Below are 27631 nucleotides of genomic sequence, written 5' to 3' on the forward strand. Positions count from 1 at the left end.
AAAAAGGCATGTGAGAAAAGAAAACCATGAAAAAAATGTGATACTTTGCCATCACTTAATCATTGTATTGAGTGGAATGGGATACCAATATGGCAGACAGGGTGTCTGGTCAACTAGTCGGGAATGATCACGTGTCCAGCTCGGACCTGGTATTATTTGTGGTGGATGGTGAAAATGTTAACTCACACAAGGGGCCAGCACTGTGGTGCAGCGGGTAAAGCCGCAGCCTGTGACACCAGCATCCCACCAGGGCTCCAGTTCGTGTCCCAGCTATTCCACTTCCCATCCAGCTCCTGTTAATGTGACTGGGAAAGCAACAGAAGATGGCCCAAGTGCTTGGCCCCTGCACCCACATGAGAGACCCAAAAGAAGCTCCTGGCTCCTGGCTTCAGTCTGGCCCAGCCCTGGCCATTGCTGCCATTTGGGGAGTGAACCAGCAGATGGAAGACCTCTGTCTGCCTCTCCTTCTCTGTAACTCTGAATTTCAAATAAATAAAATTAATCTTTAAAAAAACACACACAAGACATTTTCTTTTTAAGTTTTATTTTTATCAAAACAAAATAATTTAACCATATAAAGAAGTAATTTCAACAACCAGGAAGCCAGCTACTTCCCCAGTTATGAACAATCCACAGAGTAGCAAGTCAGGAACGGCCAACTGTGATGTGAGACTCAGTCCTTCTAGGGCTCCAGGGGCAGAGGCCAAAGATTCCCCTTGCTCTTGTCTTCCAGACGTCTCCAGCCTGAAGCATGACTATTCCCACAGGAGTACAACGCATGGGTGAAAAGAATCAGGCCGGATAGAAATCGAGCACACGGGGTTCCTAGGCCCTGCACCTGGATTCAGTGAGCTCTGAAAGAAAAGGACAAGAAGTTGTGCTTAAATATCCAGGGATGTAGTGTTTCAAAAGCCAAGGTGTCTCCCTGGCGTGAAAAATGGCAGCAGCTGCAGTGAGGAAAGTGCCCCACACCTTGACCGCCCACGGGGCCCAGCACCGCCCACAGGGCCTGGCACCGCCCACGGGGCCCAGCACCGTCCACAGGGCCCGGCACCGCCCACAGTAGGGGTGCCCACGGGGCCCGGCACCGCCCACGGGCCCGGCATCACCAATGGAGCCCAGCGGGCCATGGGCTTCTCGCCAGATTAAATCAGCCGGGTGGTGGGGGGCGGGGGATGCGGGGTGAGCAGCAGCACATTGCAATAATGATGACCGTTTCCATAACTGTAAAAATCTGCTGCACCCGGCAAGTTTTGAGCAAAATGCAAACTTCTGTGCTGGGAAGAATCGAATGCTGTGATCACTCCAGGTAATGGATGTAAACGCAGGACTTTTGGCAAGAGACTGCAGAGCGTTTCTGTCTCACACCAAGGCCGGTGGTCACAATGCACTCTGGGAAGGCTACTCTCCCAGGTTCAGCGGCAGCAGAGAGAGGACGAGAGTGGGGGAGGCTCCCCGTCATGCTGTTGGTGGTGTTTGGAGTAGAACTCAGAAATACGCTCCCTGGTCTTTGTGATAGGCTGTCAAATGAACCGTGGGTTCTCCTGGTTACCGAGAGGTGTGAGCCCAGGGGTGCTGGCTCAGCCAGGAGCTCCAGGTTATACCGATAAGAGGGAGGCCTGGTTCTGCACACAACAAGCAGGATCACGTTGTCCATCAAAGCCCACGCGACTTTAAGGGTCAGTCATTTCAAAGCAGAGGTCGTGCATGGGAGAGGGGAATCCTGCTCCTCCACACACCGTGGCAGTGAGTCGTGGCCGAGAGTGGGCAGAGTGGCCCTGGTCAGTCCTGAGCGCCATGGGTCGTGGCACTGGCACTCCGTGCCCCGGGACCACGGCAAAGGATTCAAGTCCGTGCCAGAACACTGAGCTGTTCTCAGAGGAGCTGAGCCATGCGTCGGTCACACGGACACTTTCTTGCCATAACCGAAACTCGGCTCCAGGTTGCTGATGTGACCTTAAAATATTGCATTTCACTTTAAGCAAGCCCACAGGAAAATCACAGTTTATAAAACCAGAGACTGTGGTTCACTGCTTTCTAAAATAATTCTTGATTTAAAAATAATCTTTACTCTGGATGATTTTCAACAGCTAGCTCTCCTTAGGGTCATGCAAGATTCATTTCTTATTTTTTAAGAAAATTCACTGAAATATCACTTCCACAGATTCCTGTTGATACAAAGCAAGATGCACCTGCCAACATGGCCACCCACTAGCTGAGTGGCCACCTGCCTACTTCTGTAAGACAAGGGACGTGGAGTCCACATTCCACCATGTTGGACTGAGGCTGAGATGTGGAGCCAGCAACAGTGGCTCACGGAAGGTCTGGAGCTATGACGTACTGCTCGGGGTCCAGTGGTTTGGCTGACACTCCCTCAGCCAGGCAGAAAGGAAGGTTCTGGAAGATAGTGTCCTTCCCCTGAGCGATGCCTGCTAATGCAGCCCATTCAAACCGCAGGTGTGCTTCCTCCCACTCACATGCAGCCTTCTATTGTTTGCTTTTAACTTGTAAACGAGTCGACATTTACACAGTAGGTGATCACACCCCCAAATCTGAAACCCCAGGAAAAAATTAAATGGCGCTTTCCTAGGTGTATGTTTTTCATTGCAATTATTGGTTGGGGGTGTGTAAGCTTCAGTATCACTGTCCCCCACCCAAGCTTTCTGTATGCAGGACCCCGGGGACAATGGCTTCCCATGGGAGTCATCTCCAAGCTACTGTGTCCACCAATGAAAAGGGCGGGGCAGTTCCTCTCTGACCGCCCCCTCTCACAAGGACTGGAACCCAGAGACACACTCAGCCATCTTGCCCAATTCTCTCCTTCTCGTTTAGGGAAAATGAACTGCAGAGAGGGTTCTAACAAGGGTTCCCAACTGGTGCAAAACAGTCAGCACTTCAACCTCTCTCCCTCCACTTGCCCGCACTGCCTCTCCTGTGACAGCGCACGGCCGGCTCCACAGGGCAGACAATCGCTGTATCACTTTTGTTTGGTTTTAAACGCACTGAGTGAATGCCAGACGTCCCTTTCACCCCTCTTCTTCGGTTTCCTTGGCTGGGCTTGCGATCCCTTGGCCATCTACAAGTGCATTCGAAATGACCACAGACGTCCGCTAAGCCACGACGGGAAGCTGGCCTGGCACTGAAGCTTTCTATGGATCACGCTAAAACGGGAGAATCCACGTAAAGACACTTGAAACGTGACTGTGCTTCGTCACAGGCAAGGACTTGTTACAGCGTGGTCATCGGTGTGCGATGTTTCGCATCGCGGCCTCGCCTTGGAAGTGCAGGATGCCGCATGAACGCCACTGCGCCAAAGTGAAGCCAAAAGAGCTCGGCTATAAATTTCTAGTTGTACAAAAATCATACCAAAAGCAAATAGAAAATTGTATTGAAATGCAGCAACGTAAGCCTCTGTTACGTCCTTCCTCTGCCGTTTGAGGAGAGGGAGAGAGGGGCAGTAAACCCGAGGCCTCACTCACCAGCCGGCGAGTAGACCGGCGCTCCCCCTGCCCAGGGGCGCACTGCTTGGTGTACCAGGGAGTTTTGTCTGCGCTGTTCTGACTTGCACAACACAGAGGCTGATTGAATCTGACAGCAAAGTAACACCAAGCCCCCAAAATAAAATGACTGAGATGTAAAACAGCATCAAAACCCCAATTAGTTTTGTCTCCTGAAGCTTCTGCAGGAAATCCGAACGGCTCCCGCCACGACGCGCAGGCATCGGTTTAAGCGGTGCCGATCACTGAAGTGTACCCCTCTAATTGAAGTTGCGAGGAGCGCGACATGACAAAGAGAATCAGAGGAAAATAAGGGACATTTTCCCCCTCCAAGAAGAATGACTCGTTCCAGAGAGGCTGTTCTATTAGCTTTTAACACAGAGATCCTTTGCAGGAACTGTATGCACCACAGGCTCACGGGTTTCCACGGAAAAGGCACCAGGCACAGGGTAAGCACGTGCTCATGTCACCGGACCGTAAATGAGCATTGACCGTTTGCACAACACTGAAGAGGACCAGCACTTCCGCAGCACATAGGCGTCTTGAAGTATATGTACAGCTTCCACTCGGGGGGCAAAATATTTCCCCCCAAATGTCAGTTTCTGAAGGGATCTGAATTTTGTCTCCAGCGTGCACAGATGCATCTCCCTGTCCAATTCACACCCCAGCTCTTTCTGAAGCGCCCTCAGTTCTCCCAAGGGTGCCCACTGCCTTCGAAGCAAACCCTGAGCTCACGAGTGGGGGAAGCCAGGCACCTCCACTCTGCAGGGCACGCTTGCTGGTAAGCGGGGCGCCCCCAAGTGGCACTGGGGGTCAGTGTGGCTTAATGGAGGGGCTGCAGTTGGTTGGCGTTGGCTCGGAAAGAACCCCGCATGGCTTTCGCAATCTGTGCAAGTTTCACCAAAAGAGCCAGCCCTCGGGCCAGCTCGGCGACGCTTCTTCGGGAAGCACCAGCAGCCTTCGGCCGCAGCAGCCGTCCTTGCCCGAGAGCGTCATATCTCTATGACCAGTCGGTCCTCGTCATCACTGCTGGTGTCACTCAGCTCCACTCGCGTCTGCTTCCTCATTCCTTCCAAGCTCCCCTTCTGGGAGCTCTTGCAAGGCCCCTCGGGGACGTCTGCGGGCTGCCCCGGGTTGGAAGGAACCACAGAACCCTTCCCAGCGGCTAATCCAGGTCCTTGACCTTTCCCAGCGTCGTTTCCCAAAGCAGAGCCCGGGGTCGCCATTTCCCCACACCCACACTGGCCCCTGGAAGGAAAGTACGTCTTGGGTCTCCCTTCCTCCTGGTACAGACTAGTGGAACTGGATCCTGAAGTTGCTATTTTGCGATGAATTTTTCCAGTTGACCCCAGCGGAGCTGAACCTGCACTCGTCTGTTCAGACAAAGGCTTGCCTGACAGAGGCGAGTGCGACGCGCTCTCTGCTGCAGACTTTCGGCCTGGGGCGCTCTGCGTGTCAGTCTCCCCTGCGGTCCAGCTGTGGTCTTGTGTCTCCGCACTGCGCACGCCCATGGTGGTGGGAGCCGCTCCTGCCCCTGGAGATGCACAGATGGACCCCGAGGTAGCAGCAGCATGGCAAGGAGAAGCCCCATCGGGTCCAGAGGAAGAAGGCTCTGGGGTGTCCCAGCAAGTGCGGGGCACGGGGTCTGCTGGGACCTGGTCCAGGGAGGGCAGCGGCTGAGTCTCCGGGACCCCAGAGTCGAGACCTCTGCCCTGGGGCACAAGGTCGTCCTGTGCCACTGCCAGGCAGGCGTCAGCTTGCAGAGGACGACAGTCACCAGGCTCGCCGGCAGATGGAGAAAGAGCCTGCAACAAAGTGCAAAGCAAAGTAAGTGGGGGGAAATCAGGGTTAATTAGTACAAAGCAAAACGTGGCCAGAAGCACAGCTCTGGGAACAAACAAGGTCCTGGAGTCTTAATGACTCTTTATCAAGCGTGATCTCCAATGTGATGTCCTCAATCAGTTTCCATTAATAACTAATTGGTGCATTAACTGGAATGATGCTCCTCCTGCTACAAAACAGGCTGCTGGGGCTGTCATGTGTTTTTATCTGGTTTTGTTCAAAGCAAAACCGCTCAATTAGCCGGCCAGGCCTGAGCTGGTGAAGTGGCTGCACCACTTTGTGGTACTTCACAGATTAGCGTTTTGCAAAGCGTGGTCTGGATTTGCGTGTTAGTGGTCCTGCACTCTGCCCGGGAGTGGTTTTCTGTCACAAATGGCAGTGCCTCTGCTCTGCTGAGATACACATTATTAATGTGCTGGCTTAAGAGTTGTAACAGCCCCTCGGAAATCATCCCAGTGGTTGGGCAAGTGGAGCTGCCCACGCTCTTGGTGAAGAATGTGTGCGCGTGTTTGTCTGCTTGGTGGACTCATGGTGCGGCCCTTCAAAAGGTGATCCGAGTGAGTCGTGCCAAACACAACAGCATTCAGAAGACACGGGGGCCGTGAGTCCAGGCAGCCCACCTTCCCGGCTGATCTGGCCGCTTCCTGGGCAGCCCTTGAACTCGAGCTAGGAGCAGAAGTTCTCGGGATTTGTCCACAGTTGCTTTCCGCCTTCTCCTCATCCCCACAGCAAAGAGGCAGTTCCGAGGTGGCACAAGGTGGCTCCCCTGGCACACTGGGTCCTGGAAGGAGGGAAGCACATTTCTGTACATCTGGGGTTGTAAAATAAGTCGTCTTTTCCGAGGAGGCTGTCCCTGCCCGCATGGCCCCTCTGCGCCCCTCACCCTCGTCTCACGGGCTGTGTGCGGGAACATCATGTACCCCCCACCAAGTCACACCTGCTCAAACAAACGTCTCTACTCCTGCGGAGGAAGGAGGAGATTGTCAAACCAACTCCCAAAACAGGAGCATCCTTCTATTGCAGCCATTGTAAAATTTTTCTTTCCCAGCGCAATCACCTGTTTGGTCACAGGGGGTTGGGTTAATTCGGGGTCCTCCTGAATTCTCTGGCCGCTGAGTCACATGGCCAGAGTAGAGATTTTGCTCTGCACCCTGTAAGATGGCCACCCCAGAGACAACCATGTCTCGATCCCTATTCAGACAGCAGGCAGCGGGGCAGAGGGGAGGGCTTGGCTGTGGCCGCATGGTGGTGCCCACAGCTCCTTCTCTCATCCCGTCCCTTCCCGCCTCCAGTTTTCTCCTAGGGGCCCAGAATCCAAGTCAGAAAGTGCTCAGCGTTCCAGGGAGGGAGCCCACATCCACAGGTGAGATCCGCAGATCTCATTCCAGAAGCGCTGGGTCCACGTCCAAACCTGCTTCCATCCGTTCAAGTCACACGTGCGGAGCTTGCACAAACACAGCAAGCCCCGCCTACCCCCACTTCCCCATCTGGGATTCCTCCGCTCTCTGCCTCCTGCACTGACAACAACCGTGCTTCTAGCTCTCCTTCCTGATGGTTACTTCTTTCTCTCAGTTTGGACAACAACCTCGGACTCCTCTGGGGGACACCAGCCCTGCGCATGCGCCTCCCAGGTCCTCCACCCTCACCCCACCACCCCGGAGCAGGACTGAGCCCACACTGCAGCCAGCACTCAGCGTGCACGGTGCCGTGTTGGGGAACAGGCCTTTCACCCACTGAGCCATGGAGTGCACCAGGAGTTCATTGGCTTTCTTGCCAAAATTGTCTTCCCTGGAATTAATAATTATTTTGGTTTTTTCCCTTTGCTTAGTATCCTGTGGATTTATTACTAAAACCACTCCCCAACCCCTCCCCGGCTGGGTAAGGTTTCGGCTCATTTCCTTTGAAGCTGCTTTCTTGAGCTGTTCTGAACTGCTCCGGAGGACAGCTGCCCCCCGCCCCGGGAGCTGCTGTGGCCCGGGACTGCCTGTACCTCCTTCTTGGTTCATGGACCCCCAACTTCTTCTTTCCTGGCTTAGCCTCCTAACACACAACTTCCAGGAACCTCATGAGAAAGCGTGCATCAGACAACACTGCTGGCTGACACTGGCAGCTTGTCTGGGTGCAGCCCTGTGAGCTGGAAGTCATCTTCCCCCAGAACGGAAGACACCGCTCCGCGAGCCGCAGCGGCAGGAGTCTGGAGCTGCGGTGGTCACGGTCCCGGGGAGGAACCGTCTGGCTCCCCACGCCGGGGGCTCCTCCCCCCACCCCCGACAGCTTCACTCACTGAGAGCTCGCGGGAGCCTTTCTATTTGAATCATGTCCTGTTTTGCAAAAATAAAGTTCTTTTTTTTTTTAATCGTGTATAACACACTGTTTTGAAGTATGTGTTCATTGTGTAATGGCTAAATCAAGCTCAGTAATTCATGCATTACCTCGCATAGCTTTTCTTTTCTTTTCTTTTCTTTTCTTTTCTTTTCTTTTTTTTTCTTTTTTTTTTTTTTTTGTCGTGAAAACACTGAAAACCTACCCCCTTCACAATGTTCAAGCCTAGAATACAGAGTTTTTGATGACGGTCTTGTCGTAGAGAGCCACAGCTGACACGGATTGCCTCGACTTCTTTTTCTTTTTGTCTTCTCTTTCTAGAACTGTCCTTACTCGGTAGGTGGGCCTCCCGGTCTAGACCTCTGCTCTTCTCATCTTTTCTCCTAGTTTCCTTGACCTTTTGTGTTACTGTGGGGACATCCCCGCACCGCTGCTTCTGCTCCCATGTTCTCAGTTTTCTCAGCTCATTTCCTAGGCTCCTTTTCCACACGGTCCTGTTCTTAGCTCTCAACTCCAACACGTTCTCTTTTATCTCCGGAAATATTAATGACGGGTTCTTGTTATTTAAGTTGGCTCTGCCCTACGGTCTCTCCTCAAAATTCCTTTGCTAGAAAAAAAAAAGGAAACAAAAAATACACAGAAAAGAAACAATAAAAAATGAAAAGAAAGCAAGCCTTCCTCTGCTTCGTTTGCTCCTCTGAGTGTGGTAAAGGGTTTCCTGAGACACACAAGGTACTCCAGAGTTGGTGGAAAATGAAATTAAAGTTTATCTGGCTGTCAAAAAATCCTGGAATTTTCATAATAGGCATTTTCCATGAACTTTACAAAGACTTCTTTGTACGCATGGATTTGGGGGACTTTTGCATCAAAATGAACTTCCCACTGAATTGCATTTCACACAGACGCTTGGAAGAGTGTTCATGTGGGAATCGGACACATTTGCCTATACTTGGTGGACGAGCACGGACAAGCGACTTGGTGCTCTCTCCAGGTGTGGTTTGCCAACCCCAGGCCCGGCTGCAGAGCCTCGGGTGTCCTGCTCCATGCAAACACCGCGGTGTTTCCTCCGGGGCCACCCACATGCACGGGTCAGCATCTGTGGGAGGCACTGGGGGAGCTCCTGGGGCAGGGGAGTCCGCAGTACTCATCACTGGGTCAACCGCCATGTACAACTTAGTCCCCGCACGCCCTGCTGGACCAGCGTCCTGCTTTCAGCCCCACCCGGTGTCATAAGTGACTGAGTCTGGGAGAAGGGGGAGCATTCCCCACTGCTAGGCCCAGACCGAGTCCCGGGGGTCTGCTCCGTCAGCTAGCACCCAGCCTCTGTATTCCAGCTGCCTCCAGCGTGGCATCAGCTCACGGCGTGCCTCTGCGTGCATCACCCATGTGCTGATGCCTACATTTTCAGAGGAGAGTGGAGATTCATGAATGTGTTCTGTGGTGGAATGAGAAGGCCACACCAAGATGGCCGCTGGCAAGCGAGCATCAGTTACTCAGGAATGGCTTTGAAACCCACCTGGAAACGGAGCCTGCCTGGCAACAGGCTGTGATTGGTTAGGGCATAGACCGCCCCTTGACCAGATTGGCTGCCTTGGCTATATAAGCTGCTACACCAACTGAAATAAATGAGTCTGCGGGCTGCTCGCCTCAGGCCCGCTTTCACCCGACTCCCGGGGTCTGTGTGGTGACTCCGCGCCTCTTGCTCCCACCACACTCCTCCTCTCAGAACGAATCCACAGCAACAACGTTCCAGAAGATCAGACCTACTCCTTCCAACTCGAGGGCTAGCTTGGCAGATGACCAAGCTGAGCAAATCAACTTTGAAGCTCTGCGGAGAAATACAACGGTTTGGGAAAGGAACTGGTATTTCCCTTCAATTCACAGGTGACCCGGGCCACCTGTGTGCTAGGGTTTTCTGACGACACACAGCCGAGCTCCTAGAATTCCATTCATCTGTTCAACAGACATGCCCTGGGATCCTTCAATGGGCCAGGCACTGAGGGCCTTCTGAGAACAGGAGGGTGCCCTGGCCTGTGGGTGCTGCTAACGACGAAAGGGAAGCAAAGGCGAGTGATCAGAGCCATAAGAGGATCTCAAGCTGTGCTGGGGCGGTGAAAGAAATCGACAGAGGCCAGAGAGTAGAGAAAGTAATGGCCAGGGTAGCGCAGATGGCGGCCAGAAGCAGGAAGCACCCAGCAGTCCAGGGAGGGTGAGCACCCAGAGACCACGATGAACGGAGAATAGCAATGGGGGAGGGGGCGTGATTCGGGGAGCAATGGGGTAATTCTGGTTTTTTATACAGTGGAGGAAAAGGTGACATCGAAATGAGACTTCCAGGATGAAAAAGAGCCGGTTGTCAAAAGACGAACCAAAGAGAGAACAAAGGCAGAGAGCCCAAGTTGGAAGGAGGTGGGGGATTAAGGACCCGACGGATGGCAGCGTGGAAGGAGGTGTGCAGAGGAAGGGAAGGGAGAAACATGGAGGTGAAGTCAGCAGGACTCAGATCTTGCAGAGAATAAGCGGCCACAGCAGGAGGTGAATTTTCATCCGAGGGTCACCGGGAAGGAGGGAAGGAGCGGGCAGGGCCCCTGCCTTCTTCAAAGGGGCCGCTGCTGCCTGGAGACTCACTCAGGTGAGAGGGGGTGGCGTTGCAAGGTAACCAGGTGCGCTAGGAGCCAGAGGAGCGGGCTTGACAGGGCAGTGGAAGCAGCAATGGAGAGTATGGATGGATCCGAGGTGCGTTTCCACGCTCACCTGTGCAAAACCACACACACACACACACACACACACACACACACAATGATGATGAAAGCATCTGTAGTCCCAAAGTTTGCCAAGCACAAGTGCTCACTCTAAGTGGATTAGCTCTGTCCCCACAGTGACAAGGCAACCAGACAATTCATTCAATTCAATGAAGAAGTAAAATCAATTAGTACAGAGGAAAATAATCAGATTGGCCAAATGTCTGTCCAACAGGTTGTTTGGGTTCTTAAGCTGAGGCAGAAAGGTCATGTGCACATTTGACCAATAGCTTCTGACTCATCTGAGAAAGCCAAGGAAGAAAATCCAATGATTTAATTCACTTTTGACCTTACAGTCTACAGGGAAAAGTGAGTTATCTTTAATAATTGTGAAAAATGTCCAAATAATGTCACTGAAGTGTGTTAAACTAATTTGGGTTATTGAAGCAGGACGCTAACTTCATTTTAAATGAATGGCCTTTTTCGAAAAGTAAGTAGTGCCCGGGGAAATTTTGCAGCCCAGAGCGCGAGCCTGTTCCAGCCACAGCCGGGCCCTCTTGAATCCCTTCCTGCGTCCACCGCCTTCTGCGATCCTCAGAGAGCCGCCCGCTCTGACCCAATTACGGACTCTTAGTCGAGACCCATCACTCATCACAGCTCTGTGCCCTCCTGTTCTTCCCCTGATTAAAGGCTGCGATTTTAATAATTTCCCTCAGAAATAATTGCGAGGAAGAGACCGCTTCAAGTGTTACAGCAACTTTAAATTTAGCTATCTTGAAAAGGCTATAGGAAATTGTAAAATAATTAGGAAGAACATGAAGAGAAGAAACGCCATGAAACTCACACTGTAACCGTACACAGGGCTCATGCCATAAGCTCCAGGCCTTATTAAAATGCTAATAAACTGTTTCTCAAATATCGTTATCAGAAAATGTGATATGATACATTTCTTGTCGCTTACCTCAGTACATGAAAAACACCATAATTTGGAGTCCGCAGACCCCACATTTTGAGGAAGGGCTACAAGCGAGCCCCCTTCTAAGCAAGCCGCAAATCAGCCAAGGGCGTAGCAATCTCAGCTACTAATTGACCTGCGCTTCAAGTGTTCAGGGGCCTTCCCGCCATACAAGGGTGCCCGGTGCGCTAGCAATTAAAATTTGCAATTACTAAAGGCTTCCACAGCCTTGGAAACTCATGACTAGAGCCTAGGGAGATTTCTGATGCCATAAACAAGAGTGTCAAATTGTTAAGTCAACAACAGGAGTCACTGTGTACTTACTCCTCATGTGGGATCTCTGTCCTTAATGCCTTGTCCAATGTGAAGTAATGCTATAACTAGTACTGAAACAGTATTTTACACTTTATGTTCTGTGTGGGTGCAAACTGATGAAATCTTTACTTAATATATACTAAATCGATCTTCTGTATATAAAGAGAATTGAAAAATGAATCTTCATGTGAATGGAATGGGAGAGGGAATGGGAGATGGGAGGGGTGCGGGTGGGAGGGAAGTTATGGGGGGGGGGGGAGCCATTGTAATCCACAAGCTGTACTTTGGAAATTTATATTTACTAAATAAAAGATTTAAAAAAATTTTGCAATAACTTAAAGGTGGGCAGATCTTTCACAGTAATCACTTGTGGATGGTTATTTGCTCGCTCATTCAAAGAGTTATTGAGCCCATTCTTCAGCCCCTTTTTGGAGCCCGCTGTTACGGAGCCTAAACACTGACTGTGCGTGGAACACAGACAACGCTCGGTGCCAGGAGCTGTGCCCAACGCCCGGACTCTGTTCAGTGACAAAGGAGGCGCACGCGCGCTCGGGGAAGATGCTATTTCACTGCGGCAGACACAATGAGCAAAAAATTGCACCAAAACTCACCAAGGAAATGTACTACATGCCATGAACTCAATCAAAAGGAGGCGGCTACGGGACAGGAAGATGGGGTCCCAACCCAACCTCTATACCTGGAGAAGAGGGAAGCCACGCAGGCACTCGGCTCACCCGACACCACATGGCCCACCATGGCTTTTCTCCCAAATAAGTCTGAATTATTCATTCATGCAATTATTCAACCAATTTTCTTTTCTTTGGGCCTCTACTGCCTACCTGACATAGTAAAGGAGTGAGGTTTTTTTTTTCTTTTTATTCCTTCCAGGCACCGCAGGCCGTGGCCAGGGCGGCCGTGAGCGCAGGGGCGCGGCCTCTGGCCGAGAGAGGACCCCAGACACGCGTTCCTCCACACTCTCCTGACGCCATCTGCCAGTTGGCCTCGAAGCTGCCCTAAGCGATCTGTCATTTCAGGCACCACGCGGGGCGGCCATCGCCTGACGGAAGGCATCGGGATGGCGCCGGCCGCTCAGGGCCCTCGGACCCCGCGTCCCCTTCACACTCCCATCCCGGCCGGCCGGACACCTGCGCCTAGACCGAGGGCTCCTCCTCCCTGACGCCCGCAGGGTCAGCGAATTTCCCAGCAATGTCAGGAGGAGGCACAGGCCCGCGGCGAACAAAGCTTTTGGAAAGGTGTTCCCTTTCAGGAGGGTGCGATGAGGCGAAGCTTCACCTCAGAAGGCCCTGTCACGCGCGCTGACACGGCGAGGGCGCGGGACGCGGTGCCCCCTGCGCGGGCGAGGGCGATGGACGCGGTGCCCCATGCGCGGGCGAGGGCGATGGACGCGGTGCCCCCTGCGCGGGCGAGGGCGCAGGACGCGGTGCCCCCTGCACGGGCGAGGGCGATGGACGCGGTGCCCCCTGCGCGGGCGAGGGCGATGGACGCGGTGCCCCCTGCGCGGGCGAGGGCGCAGGACTTGGTGCCCCCTGCACGGGTGAGGGCGATGGACGCGGTGCCCCCTGCACGGGCGAGGGCGATGGACGCGGTGCCCCCTGCGCGGGCGAGGGCGATGGATGCGGTGCCCCCTGCACGGGCGAGGGCGATGGACGCGGTGCCCCCTGCGCGGGCGAGGGCGCAGGACGCGGTGCCCCCTGCGCGGGCGAGGGCGATGGACGCGGTGCCCCCTGCACGGGCGAGGGCGATGGATGCGGTGCCCCTGCACGGGCGAGGGCGCGGGACGCGGTGCCCCTGCACGGGCGAGGGCGATGGACGCGGTGCCCCCTGCACGGGCGAGGGCGATGGATGCGGTGCCCCTGCACGGGCGAGGGCGCGGGACGCGGTGCCCCTGCACGGGCGAGGGCGATGGACGCGGTGCCCCCTGCACGGGCGAGGGCGCGGGACGCGGTGCCCCTGCACGGGCGAGGGCGCGGGACGCGGTGCCCCTGCACGGGCGAGGGCGATGGACGCGGTGCCCCCTGCACGGGCGAGGGCGATGGACGCGGTGCCCCCTGCGCGGGCGAGGGCGATGGACGCGGTGCCCCCTGCGCGGGCGAGGGCGATGGACGCGGTGCCCCCTGCACGGGCGAGGGCGATGGACGCGGTGCCCCCTGCACGGGCGAGGGCGATGGATGCGGTGCCCCTGCACGGGCGAGGGCGCGGGACGCGGTGCCCCTGCACGGGCGAGGGCGATGGAGGCGGTGCCCCCTGCACGGGCGAGGGCGATGGATGCGGTGCCCCCCTGCACGGGCGAGGGCGATGGACGCGGTGCCCCCTGTGCGGGCGAGGGCGCGGGACGCGGTGTCCCCTGCACGGGCGAGGGCACGGGACGCGGTGCCCCCTGCACGGGCGAGGGCGCGGGACGCGGTGCCCCTGCACGGGCGAGGGCACGGGACGCGGTGCCCCCTGCACGGGCGAGGGCGCGGGACGCGGTGCCCCTGCACGGGCGAGGGCGATGGATGCGCAACCCTGGACGGGTTGATGTTGACTTCGTTGTTGTTGTTGCAATAATCCTGGTGTTGCTTTATTAGTTAGAAAAAGAAGAGACTGAGAGTGGCTGTTACCCTCAGCCTGAAAATACTGAAGAAAAGCCCCGGAATAAGCCCAGGAGAAGTTAAAAGTCCAGTCTGTCCCCTTCCCAGGCAGGCAGAGGAGGCCGTGGAGACGGGCAAGTTCTCACAGGCCAGGGACTAACGTCGCATTTCTCAGGCAGAGGAAAGCTCAGAGGCTCATGACAGGAAGAGAAAAATGTATTTTCCCATCTCTAACCAAACCTAAAGTATTTCGGTGCTACCCTAATTTTTTTTGGAACTTTTCTGAGTAATCATTTGGAATCACTTATTTCAGAAACCACTTTTCTCTGTGGCTCTCATGTCTTCTCTCCCACTGCTGAAAGGCAATCAGCTTGAGAACACTTCACTTACCAATTTCTCAAAAAAAAAAAAAAAAAAAAAAAAAAAAAAAAAAAAAAACATTTGCAGTGGGAAATATGCTTAAAACCTTCAAGTAAGTAAAAACTTTAATCATGCCCAGACAATAAGAGAAATGCTCTTAGAAAATACAACGAGGACATACTCTGGGGAAGAAAGGAGACAAAAACGCGGGGGGAAGAAATTGCTAATGTCATTTAAATTCCTTAGTGCCAAAATTAAATCAAGAAAATCTACTTTATGGATCATTAATTTCAAACTTTCTTGACATGAAACTTGCAGAGAGAAAAGTTCAGGCTCAGGGACAGAATGGATGTGTTGAAGCAACAGCCCCATCATGTCCCAAGATGTGCACCCTGGAGCGGGAGGGTGTCGCCTGTTTCAGCGACTCTGTGAGCAGCATTACTTAACGATGGCTTTCGCCAAGGAATATCTTTCTATTAGTTCTGACAGGAGAAGCAGTGGCGCCAACTCCTTAGCTGTCATCCGAGACACGGAGAGAAAGGAGTCCGCGGCGAGGGGGCCCTGGCGTTCAGGCGGCCGTTTTGTTTCTGCCTCAGGAAAACCCACCGAGTGATTTGAGACAGAGACACGGCCGCAGCCCCCTCCCCAAAGCCGCCCACGGCCCCTCCCCGCGGGCCGGCAGCCTGCGAAGGAGAAAGAACTCACGGCGACCGGGTCTCAGAGGTCACAGCACATCCTCACGGAGGAGCCGGGCGCTCCGCCCCTTCAACACGGGGAGATGTGGTTTCCCCCGCAAACAGGGCCTGTCAGAGCAGCTCTTGTTACTTTTGCTCTCTTTTCAAGGAAAAGCAGCTGCTTTGATGACTTTACTCTCACAGGGATTTTCCTTAAGTTATGTTAGTGAGAAAAAAAATCAAGTGCAAGCATTCCGGTTGCAGTAAAAGCTTAGTTAGGTATAGAATTCAAGAGAAGAGATTGGAGCGAGAAGGACAGTTAATGAGACAAGCAGGAGACTGGAAGCCCCCACCCCCCTCAGCCCCCCCTGCCTTGCCCTGGAAGATTCAATACAGGTCGGCTGGTAAGCAGGGAGGGGGCTCAGCTCTGGGTTGATGTTGTGGCCACTTAGCTGAAGACAAGGAAATTAGGGCGTAATTATACACCGGTGTTGGGGCAAGTGCCATGACTGTGACTCACCCCCCCCCCCAGGACACCTACTCTCCTACTCTGGTTCCGGTGCCAGCAGGGGACAAGCCCACGGAATCACGGAAGTGCCACCACGCCAGAGCGGCCACGGGGCCGACGTGGCCCCGGCTCCCCGCACAGCTGTGCTTGGAGGCGCCACCGCTGGAACAGCGGAGCACCTGTGTTAGAATCTAGCCACGCGCAGGCGTGCTCTTCTCTCCTGGTGCAATGGTCTGAACGTCTGTTCTTCTAAGTAATGGCGCATGTTAAAGCAGCAACTACTCTCCCAGCAGTCCCTGCTTCTTATTCTGTTTCTTTGATGAAAGACAATCAATTTACGAGTTCCCTCTCCAAGAGCTCTCCCCCCGAAAGGTGTTTGGTGGGAAGTCTCAAAGGAACGCTGGGATTCTGTGCCCAGACCACCGCACACACGGAAAACTTAGAGTCAAAGGAAGCCTGGGGTAGGGGAAGACAATCACAATTACTGACAACACCGTTGGAAATCTATAACGCCGAGATTGGAATCAGGAGTGTCTACTCCTTGAATTATTATTTTCAATGCTTCTCATTACTAAAGGAGCTGGAAACGACAGTCCATTTCTCGAACTATAATTGAGGTATTTGAGAGAGCTCATTTTTCTTCAAGATTTGCATCCTTAAAAAGGAGAAATTGATCCATTTCAGTGATAATAGCTGGGAAGAAAGATCTTCTTTCCGCTCCCTCATTAATCCTGATAGGGAAGAAAAATGGACTCTTGTCAAACTAGAAACAGAGACAAGAAAGAAAATAGTTGCATTGTCCTCATCAATTTTGGTTTCCAGTCACCTTAGGGGAAAAAATTCTAAGTGCAATCTCTGTGAAAAGATGCATGTTGGGGTGGTACAGCGGCACCGCCGGCACCCCATAAGGGCACTAATTTAACTCCCCGATTCCCCACTGCTCCACTTGTGATCCGGCTCCCTGCTAATGCACCTGGGAGAGCAGTGGAGATGGCCCAGGTGCTGGGCCCTGCACCCGCGTGGGAGACCTGGAGGAGGCTCCCAGCTCCTGGCTTGGACCTGCCCCAGCCCCGGTCATTGCAACCATTCGGGGAGTGAACCAGCAGATGGGAGATTCTCTCTCTCTCTCTCTCTCTCTCTCTCTCTGTAACTCTGCCTTTTAAATAAATAAAATAAATATTTTCTAAAGATTTATTTATTTCATTTGAAAGAGTTACACAGAGAGAGAAGGAGAGACAGAGAGAGAGAGAGGTCTTCCTTCCGCTGGTTCACTCCCCAAATGGCTGCAACAGCTGGAGCTGCGACGATCCAAAGCCAGGAGCCAGGAGCTTCTTCCAGGTCTCCCACGTGGGTGCAGGGGCCCAAGGACTTGGGCCATCTTCTGCTGCTTTCCCAGGCCACAGCAGAGAGCCGGATCGGAAGTGAAGCAGCCAGGACTCAAGCTGGCGCTATGTGGGATGCCGGCACTGCAGGTGGTGGCTTTACCCACTACACCACAGAGCCAGCCCCAAAATAAACATTCTTTTAAAAAAAAGCAAAAAAAAAAGAGATAAATGTTGAGGGAGAGCGTAGGTTTTCATTCAAATTGAAACTACAGATGAAGAAGACTTAATTCCACAAGCAAAGCAAGAGAAGAGAACGGGAAACGGTGCTTTCCATAGCGAGCGCAGGTCACCTCCCTCACGTGGTCCTCGGGGGGTTCTGTGTTTCTTCAGCTCCATTTACTTTGTGTCGAGGAACAAAGGCTGTTTTCCACTCAGATATTCTAAACAATGTTGGTGCGAGAGCCCGTCTGAACTCTTTCAATACTGGGAAGTCTTGGGCACGCACAGAATTCAATAGAATGTAAATACTACCGAAGAGCGGGGACCTGAGAGAAAGTCTACCTAGATCCTCTCCCGAAACTCGCAGAGCAGAATTTTCTCACGGATGAGTGCTTTCGGGCTTACCTCCGCGTAAGTGGTTTTGTTACTAATCGGGAAAGGCCCTCGGCTGCCTGGACTGGGGTCACTGCAGATTTGCACCTCCATAGAAAGAGGCCTTCGACGGCTGCCACCCGGGCAGTACAGCTCAAGTGGTTTCCTTCAGCAAAGCCTCCCTGGGGCTCCTATGGCGTCCAGTAAAAAAATAAATCCATAAAGGGGGCGGCCGAGAGCTCTCTCAGCCAAAGCAGAGAATGAAGAAATACCAAATGTTAGCCCCCAGCTAAGGCAAGATGCTCGGAGCCAGGCAGCCACACTACCGAATTCGCAGGCCTCGGATGAGAGTATGTTATGCCCGCAATTCTCTCCTTGAGAACTCTAAAATGGAGAGAGAAGAGGGAGGATAAAAAGCCCTTTCTTCTCCTTTGAAGCCAAGAGGGCAAGAAGGAACACACACGTGGCATTTACTGGGAAGCTTGTCAACAGCGTGCACTCCAGGAGAGCAGAGAGGGCCTTTTCCACCAGGGCCATCTCTTCCCCCACCCCCCGGGGAGGAGGGCAGAGGGCGCCGGAGAAAACAGCCCCCGCGCAGGGAGAGGAGGCGCCTGCGGGGGTGCCCGGGCTCCTGCAAGGGGAGAGGAGGCGCCTGCAGGGCTGCCCGGGCTCCTGCAAGGGGAGAGGAGGCGCCTGCAGGGCTGCCCGGGCTCCTGCAAGGGGCAGCTCCAGCCTCCCGCGCGCCTTCACTTCCAGCTTCCTGTCCCTTCTGCACCTGGGAGAGGAGAGAAGTGCGGAAGGCAGGAAGGAAAGTTCGCTCCGAGTGGCTCCCTGGCGGGGCCGGGGTGACAGACCCCGGATGGTGTGTCCGTCGCACAGCTCCACGTCGGCAGGAAGAAGGTACGTCCAAGCGACTTTGGAGGGACCCTGGATGGGCCCAGAGGAGAGAGTGAGCTTGTAATGTCAGAGGGACTCGGGGCCAGGACACCTGCGTGGGAGGGAAGGGACGGGCGCGGGCCAGGGTGGGAAATGCTTATGCATTCTCCCTGCCGGCTGAGACGGGTGTCACCTTGCCAAGCAAACACAAACTTTGGAAACTCGATCTTAAAAAATTAGTCTTTGGGGTCGGCGCTGTGGTGTGGCGGGTAGAGCTGCCGCCTGCAGTGCCGGCATCCCATCTGGGCGGCAGTTCAAGTCCCAGCTGCTCCACTTCTGATCCAGCTCTCTGCTGTGGCCTGGGAAAGCAGTGGAAGATGGCCCACGTGCTTGGGCCCCTGCACCCGTGTGGGAGACCTGGAAGAGGCTCCTGGCTCCTGGCTTCAGATCAGCTCAGCTCTGGCCGTTGTGGCCATCTGGGGAGTGAACCAGCGGATGGAAGACCTCTCTGTCTCTGTCTCTACCTCTCTGCCTCTGCCTCTCTGAAACTCTGCCTTTCATATAAATAAAACCTTTTAAAAATTATTAGTCTGTTTACATCAGACTGTATCTGCCCTGTATCTGAGGACCCAAAGCTATCCAGCTCCCACCCTGGGCCTCTGCTGGCCCTGGGCTCGGGGCGAGAGAGTGGGCCTGCGTGCCTCCCCCGGGGTGCTTCTCCGAGGAGGGAGAGCCATGCCCACTCGCTGATCAGTGTGAGGGGATGGCAGTCGGCAAAGTGCTACAGGCTGAACGACGAAATCGTGAATAGGTGAATAGGCTTCATGGTTACAGGTGGCGTCTCTGCCCTGGTCAGAGGTTCAGGGTTGGTTTTCACAGGGACGACCCTAACGCAGCTCACGTCGAATGTTTTCAAGGAGAGTGAGTGATTTACTCTCCCAAGAGCAGTTTGGTCCCAGTGAAGACCCTGGGGGACGTGGCCTCGTGTCACAGCTGACAAAGACCGAGTCAGCTTCACCCAGAAATACCCTTCACACTGCATCACAGGGACTCGAAAGGGGCGAGGGGGGCTCCCCGGGCCGAGGGCAGCGCTCTCAAGGGGACGAGGCCCCGGGAGGAGCAGGGTCCGAGGCAGGTCCTGGATGCCTCCAGCAGGGGTGGGGGGACAGACCTGGCATGGTCCCCTCCATTCTTATCCCCTGTCCCTGTCTCTCAGTCCCCTGCTCTCTGCCATGGCACCAGGAGGCTTCGTGAGGCAGCTTTGCACGCTAAACTGCCCATTGTCCTGTAGGGTAGACAGCAAGGCCTTCCACTGCTGGTTCACTCCCCAAACACCTGCAACAGCGGGGGTGGGGCCAAGCCAAAGCCCGGAGCCCAGAACTCAAGCCACCCCAGTACCCAAGCCGTCCCCTGCTGCCTCCCAGAGTGTGCATCAGCAGAAGCCAGGACTGAACCCAGGCGCTCTGGTCGGCTTGCCGGTGAACCAAGCAGCCAGCGTGCTATCCACTGCACCAGACATCTGCCTCTGAACTTGAGGCTCCGTTTTCCACAAACTTTTTAAAGTGCCCTTCTATGCAAGATTATTATATGTTAATCAGAAAAATCTAATAAAATGTTCACCACACACTCTATAGATACAGAATTATCACACCAGACCCCAGAAACATGCACAGTGGAAATAATTTAAAAAGGTGTCATTAAAAAGAGAAAACTCATATGACGCCGCCGGGTTCTGTCCCGGCTGCCCCTCTTCCAGGCCAGCTCTCTGCTGTGGCCCGGGAAGGCAGTGGAGGATGGCCCAGGTGCTTGGGCCCTGCACCCCGTGGGAGACCAGGAGAAGCACCTGGCTCCTGGCTTCGGATCGGCGCAGCGCCAGCAGTAGCAGCCATTAGGGGAGTGAACCAGCAGAAGTAAGACCTTTCTCTCTCTCTCTCTCTCTCTGTCTATATCTCTACCTGTCAAATAAAAAAGAAAGAGAGAGAGAGAGAGAGAAACCTCATCTGTCTGACCCCCAGACTCACACCCGAGTGCTGTTCTACTCTTCCGGAGAATCGCGGCACAGTCCCTCACACGGTGTCTCTCCTGGTCCCTGATGGTAAATCCCGGCCAGGCTCACCCATGGCTCAAGTGCGTGCCGGGGCCCCGGGCATCCCGAGAGCCGAGGGAGAACTGCAGTCTTCACAGGACCCCTACGGCCTCCCCCTCCCCCAGCCCGTCCTGGTGAGCGCAGGGCAGGGCAGTGAGATGTGGCGGGGCTCCATTTGCTCACTGATTATAATTTAAAAATCTGATTTTTTTTTTTTGACAGGCAGAGTTAGACAGTGAGAGAGAGAGAGAGACAGAGAGAAAAAGGTCTTCCTTCCACTGGTTCACTCCCCAAATGGTGCGCTGCGCCGATCCGAAGCCAGGAGCCAGGTGCTTCTCCTGGTCTCCCATGTGGGTGCAGGGCCCAAGCACCTGGGCCATCCTCCACTGCCTTCCCGGGCCACAGCAGAGAGCTGGCCTGGAAGAGGGGCAACCGGGACAGAATCCAGCGTCCATGTGAGTTTTTAAACTATTTAACGTCACTTTGCATTCATCACGAGTTTCGTCTTCTTTTTTAAAGGGGCAGTTTTCTAACAAGGCTGGGTGTGAATTTTGAAGGTGCCCGTGCCAGGAGGGATTTGAAAGGAGGAAAGGGGAAAAGATGTCCCCAGAGGTCACCCAGATGGGAGGTGGAGGCAGCCAGGCCCGGAGCTCCTCCCGGGGTTGATGCTGTGTCGGGGGGAAGAGACACCCATGGGTGCCCCTGAGAGAGGGGTGGCCTGAGGCAAGGACAGAGGGAGCCCTGGGCAGGATGGCTGCACGCAGGCCACACCTCATTCTGCATAAAGAACGGCAAGGTGTTCCCCTGCTGGGATCACCCTGTGATTGGAGAAGAAAGGACAGCCGGCCCCACAGGTGCGGGCCTGGGCGGGGCGGAGGGCGGGACGGGGCGGGGACTTCCAGGGGGAGCCTTTGAAAGGCTCAGGGGCTCAGAGGAAGCTGCGGAAGGGAGTTCGCTCCTCCCTCACGAGAGTCGTGTCATGGCCACTCCCCAGTGTCCACGCTGGAAGTCCACGACTGCCGCTGTTGTACCGCTGCCTGGAGAGACACAAACCGGGCCACACGGGGAGGCCTCTCGGCACGGAACTCATTTCTGGAAATGGCACCACTGGTGTGGACAATAACGGAAACCGGTCTTTATTTTGAAATTTCTCCTGGCGCCTCTCTCTCTCTCTCTCCCTCTCTCTGTCTCTCTCTCTCGGCAGAGCACTGCGAGTTGCTGATTTCTGATCTCTCCTGATTAGGAAGCCCCTCCCCAGCTGGGGCACACAGCTGTGCAACCATGAGCTGCAGGTCTCAGCCCCCCGTAGCCACACCAGGCCAGGGAACCGGGTTCTGGCCCGAAAAACGGGAGTGGAAGCCATCATGCAATATCCATGCCGTCCACAACCATTACAAAGGAGCAGAGCAATGAGACGGAAGGAGCCTGGGTCCCCAGCTCCCCAGCTCCCCAGCTCCCCAGCTGAGCCCTCCGTACCAGCCTCCACCGTGTCCTCATGCCCACACAGCCTCTGGATCAGATCAGCGAACGGCAGCCCGCAGGGCAAAGGTGTTGTAAATAAAACTTTATTGGGACACAGCCATGCCCATCTGCACACTATCCTGGTGCTCCCTCCCGCGGGTTTGGTGGAACCGGGTGGCAGCAGGGTCACAGCATTTTATAGAAGCCACGTCCAGTCCCTGACCTGGACCGCTGATTACTCAGTGTTTAATTAATTCCTCTTTACACTTAAGTAGGATTAAAATAAGCTCCACACCAGTGCCACAGATGGAAAACTGGAGCCACTCAGCGGGCAGACCCCAGCTGTCGCCATCCTCAGCGCCCGTGCTTCTGACGGACAGAGTGCCTCAGTGATTCTCAGTTCCCCAGAGAACGCCGGCTCTGGACACCTGCAGTGTAGACAACGAGGCGCAGGCAGGGTTCCCTGGAAGCCCTCCGGGAAGCCTTGGAAGCTCACCCGCTAGGGCCTGGGCCTCTCTCCTTCTCCCCTCTGAAAGGCCAGCAGCCGCGGGCACCCACTCCCTCCAGACTCGGTGGCGTGGGGTGGGGGTGGGGGTGGGGGGGGCAGAACAGAGGCTCCTGAGTCCCCGGGAGATCCCGGGCTGTGCTCGCCCAGGCTCCCTGCCACCAGCCTGCCTGTCACATGAAAACTGAACCACGTGCTTGTTAAAAGCTCCTAGCAATGGTCTTCCAAATTGCTACACGTGTCCCAGATAGAAGGTACAGTAGATTGATGGCAGAAGAGTTAAAAATGAATTTGAAAATAAAGCCTCCATTCCTGAGCACTGCCCGGGTCCACACCTTTTGCAGTGTCCCTTGCGGGGGTCCCAGGAGGCGGAGCCATCGTCCCCACCCCTCACACCCCGGCAGGTCTGTGACTCCCTTGGCCAGCAGGATGCAGAAGCGGTGTGGGGCCGGCCTCACATCAGGGCCTCACCGGGCCTGCGTGCTCCCGCTCACTCTGAAACCACGCCCCAGCAGGTTGGGGGAGGCACACTCCCCAACCCCCAACCCCTCTGCCAGCCAGCCTAGGAGCGTGCTGGTGAGTGAGGCTCCTAAACCACACCACAGGGGCACGGGCAAGGCCCCATAAGGCCTCCCGAGCCTGCTGACCTCACGATTCACCAGCAGCAGTGTGCACCTGCTCCGAGCCGGGCGTATGCAGAGCCTTGTTACACAGCAGCAGCTAACTCACACCACGGAGAAACATGGCCGAAAGGTCACTCTGCTGTATAAAAATGTTCGCTGGTTACCTCTGATACATCTATTATCTATTATCTATCTATCTATCTATCTATCTAGGATGACTAATGTGCAGACTTCTAATTAAAAAAATCCTTGGGAATACCCATTTGCAGATCACGGCGGCCTTGGATCTTCCCACAACATCACTGGCGCCTGGAATGCACACAGAGTCGCTTACGAGCTGGGGTCTGGCGGCCTCCAGGCTGCTGGGTTCACAGCTGCTGCCTGCTGTGTTAGCGCCTACGTCACGCAACCTCGATGCCCACTTTCTCACCTTGATAGTCACTACCCTTCCAGCACTTGTGTTCTTGTGAAAAAGTTTAAAATGGATGATAAAAGAGCCCGGACACTGGCCATCCTGTAGAAGACTGTCCTCATGTAGGTTAGTAAAGATTACCCCAAGGCTGACGCTGTGATGCAGCAGGTAAAGCTGCCACCTGCAGCGCCGGCATCCCATATAGGTGCGGGTTCAAGTCCCAGCTGCTCCACTTCCGATCCAGCTCTCTGCTATGGCCTGGGAAAGCAGTGGAAGATGGCCCAAGCAATTGGGCACCCACGTGGGAGACCCGGAAGAAGCTCCTGGCTCTTGGCTTTGGATCAGCACAGCTCCGGCCATTGCGGCCATCTGGGGAGTGAACCAGTGGATGGAAGACCTCTCTCTCTCTCTCTCTCTCTCTCTCTCTCTCTCTCTCTCCCTCTGCCTCTCTGTAACTCTGCCTTTCAAAGAAAATAAATAAATCTTAAAAAAAAAAAGATTACCCCTATTCTTATTACCATTAGATGATACAACAGAAGCCAATTCAATAGTAACTTTAGTTGTTAATATAGCTGAAGTTTGAGCATGAAGATGACCACAGTAAGAAGGGCAGGAGGATGACTACTTAGAACAGTGCGTGGGGAAACAGTCACTCCCACAGAGCACATACTAGACATGACTGGGTCATCATTTAGATGGTGGGTCTTTTTCGAGTTTTATTGCTATCATGATAAGGAAAGCCTTCCATCTCTATGTCCAGCCAAATTCCTTTCAGTCCCAGAATGTCACAGCTGAGCTGTGGGAGCAAGAGCTGCTGGTCCCATCGCGTCCCGCTGGCTGACCAGAGAGCTCACATGTTTCTGAGGAGTTCACACATCTGAGTGTAGGGGACCTTCTTCCCCCTGAAGTTCACCCCTCAGGAGAGACAGTGTGCCCTCGTCCTTACGGCCTCCCACGTCCCTCCCAGGTCTCTCAGTAGCGGGCAGTTCCCGACTTACAATGCATTTTACAACGGCATGAAAGCCACACACAGCCAGTAGAAGCCACACTTGGAATTGGAATCTGGATCTAGTGCTGTGCGGTCCAACGTTCACACGCTGTACTGGGCACTTGGCTGCTGAGCTGGAGTGTTCCGTGGTGAGGTGGGACAGGTGCATTTTCAACTCAAGGTACTTTCTGCCTTGCGTGGGCTTATCTGGATGTGACCCCATTGCACGTCAAGGAGCAGGTGCACCTCAGTTCAGATTAGAAGGCACTGTTCAGGAACACGCATTATCCCCAGAGGACGCCAGTCAGCGCTGGCCTGGGTCACTCACAGACATCACCAAACAAAAATGGCTTGGAACAAGGTGATGGGAGCGGAGAAGCTTGACCACGGACTGAGCCATTATTCCAAGGCCTTTGGGACACAATCATAAGCACTGGCTGTTGTGGTAAACAAATCTCTTAAAGGCTGCTGTTCTAAAGCAAAATGGAACATGTTTACTTTGCGGAAATGGCGAACAGGCACCTAGCGGGGAAATAGAAAGCATCCTCACTGCACCACGGTGCTTACGGCCGTGGGCAGATAAATGCCTCTGCTGGCTTTGTCCCCAGCTTCTGCGAGCTCTGCCTCCCCGAGGGCTGGCATGACGGGGAAACCTATTAGATGACTCAGACAAGTGGCTCTGGCGGGCACAGAGCTGCACGCTGCGGGCTTGGTTAGAAGCGCGTCATGAAATGCGAGAAAACGCAGTTCTCGGCAAACGAATATTTGATGCAAGGTGGGATTTAAAGAGTCATGCAGAACCAGCTTAATGAACTAAACACGGAGAGCAGAAATCTGCCTGTCTCATCTGTGTCTGTATGTCTTGTTTCAGATTGGTCCAAAGAGCCCTTGCCATCTTTGTGCTGGGAAAACGGGAGATGGCCTTGACCCGGGACGTGAGCGGTCAACAGCGGTGACTCACGGCTTCTAGATAACCGTGGCTCGGGTGCTTGTTCCGAAAGTGGTTTATGGAGAAGCTCGGGGGGAGTGAGAAGAGGGAAAAGGCAGACCAAAACAGGAGCTGCTTTCTGTTGCAGTCTAACCTGGCCTGGCCCACCGCGAACTCTGGCCTGTGCCTCACCTCCCAGCTTCTCACCACCTGCAGTAAAAGGGAGGCATGCTTATGGCATGCGTGCCAGTGCACGCGTGTGCGTGCGTGTATGGGAGCGTGTTCATGTTGCTGGACAACATGGCTCCCATCAGCCATCAGCCATCCTTTCCAGAAAGCTGCAGGAAGGAGTCGTCAGCCGCCAACACCCACAATAGGAAGGGGTGGATGCCTGGCCTGGTACCGAGGAGAGGAGCCGGGCCCCGGAGGCGCCCAGGACAGCCACGGCCACGCAGTCACTTCCTGGCTGTGCTCTCCCGGGCAGCAGGCGTGGACAGCAGTAGGCGTGTTCTTTGTGAACGGAGCCATCCCCTTCTGCACACGAGCCGGCCGACTTACAACCTCCTGTGTCGGAGTAGGCACCCTCCACCCACCTGGCCACAGAGTGCAGCTTAGGACCCAAACCTCACTAAATCAGAGCTGATGCTGGGCTAGCTAGACATCCTCCTCCCACGCGGGGCGGGACACAAGCAGGGCTCGCCGGGGGCCACCACGCGCCTGGCGTGAAGACGCCACCGGGAACAGCAATTCCAGCCTGGGACGGACACGACCCCGGTGACATCACGGAGGCCCCTGAATCCAGCCCTGGGCTTTCGCATCACACGAGCAAACAAATCTCCTTTGTGTTTGGTCCTTTCTGAGTCGCATCTTAGTCCCTCCCTGCCAACAATCGTGACTGACACCAAGACATTCTAGTTCCCAGAGAACGAGACGGCGGCCGGCGGCCTCCCCGCAGCCTCCTCGCCACGTTCCAGGTCGGACTGAAGATGTGCCTTGCGCCAACCTCACGGCACACCTGCCAGTCGAGCCCCCTCGCCAGCTCCTGACCCCTGGAAAATCCTCTAACGCGTCTGCATCCGAGACCCAAATCACGACTTTGATGGAAGAAGCCGTCTCCCAGGAACAGCCATTTCCCACAGACATTGATGAATCTCGATTCCCATTCTTCCAGCCAAAATAACAGAGAAATCATCATTTTCCTCCTTATCTAACCGCACAGATGACTGCTTGGTGTCTCTCAGATTTATGGAGTGGCAGGACTGGGAGCCAGTGTCCCCATGGCACCAACACAGGCCCTGCTGAACGGCGGCCGGAAATCAGAGCGAGGTGAGGGAGGAGATGTGGCCCCGCGGAGTGGAAAGAACCTCTCTCCTCCGGCACACGTTCCGAGGAAACCAGGCCGAGTTGCTTAAAATGGACCAAAATGTTCCCCAATTCTTAATTAAAATATTCATGCATTAAATCCATAATGAAATGTTACTTACATGAATCCAAATGAATTGAAATTAAACACAACAGATAGACATTAATAAGTGAAAAGGAAGAGCTTTTCCCTCTCCCTCCACTTAGCAGCACGCAGGATTCCACCCTACAGAGCGAACGAGGGGCCAAAAACAAAAAAGCCCCACAAAAATAGAAACCCTACAGACTCAGGAGCAATTTTAAAAGGAAAATAATTGCTTGCATATTAAAACATACAAAGCCAATTTCCTTTGAACCATTAATGTGTGGATTTTCAAAATCAATAGTGTAGTCTCTTTAATCCATTTGAGCAGATAAGTGGGAACACATGTCCCCTGGTCCCCGGTAGTCCTCCTACTCTGCTTTTTGGAATCACTGTGGCAGCCATTCTGTTGTTGTTTTCTCTATTAAACCTGGGGAAGCTTTAACGGCTCCACGTTTTAGGAGACAATGAGAGCTCGGCGAAACGTGTTTTATTTGCCCTGCAAGACACACGGTCTGGGGCACAAGGCGAACGGCCCCTGGCCCCGTGGATGCCCGAGTGAATGCAGCCCCAGAGCCCAAGACTGG

General features: G+C 54.3%; 1 protein-coding gene across 2 annotated transcripts in view; it reads right to left on the minus strand.

Moving 5' to 3' along the window:
• Positions 1-527: 527 nt before the first annotated feature.
• The window catches only part of ZNF831 (zinc finger protein 831), a 93795-nt gene continuing 66691 nt past the window's right edge, over positions 528-27631 (minus strand). For both annotated transcript variants that reach the window (XM_008248825.4, XM_051835056.3), the window contains exons 5-6: positions 5960-6120; positions 528-5302 (exon numbers count right to left, since the gene is read on the minus strand). In XM_008248825.4, coding sequence (XP_008247047.2) covers positions 4490-5302; positions 5960-6120 — 974 coding nt within the window. In that variant the 3' untranslated portion in view covers positions 528-4489. The remainder of the gene's footprint in view (positions 5303-5959; positions 6121-27631) is intronic.

Source organism: Oryctolagus cuniculus, chromosome 11 (genome assembly GCF_051225735.1).
Source record: "Oryctolagus cuniculus isolate XC-2025 breed Fujian yellow rabbit chromosome 11, ASM5122573v1, whole genome shotgun sequence".
Taxonomy (NCBI): domain Eukaryota; kingdom Metazoa; phylum Chordata; class Mammalia; order Lagomorpha; family Leporidae; genus Oryctolagus; species Oryctolagus cuniculus.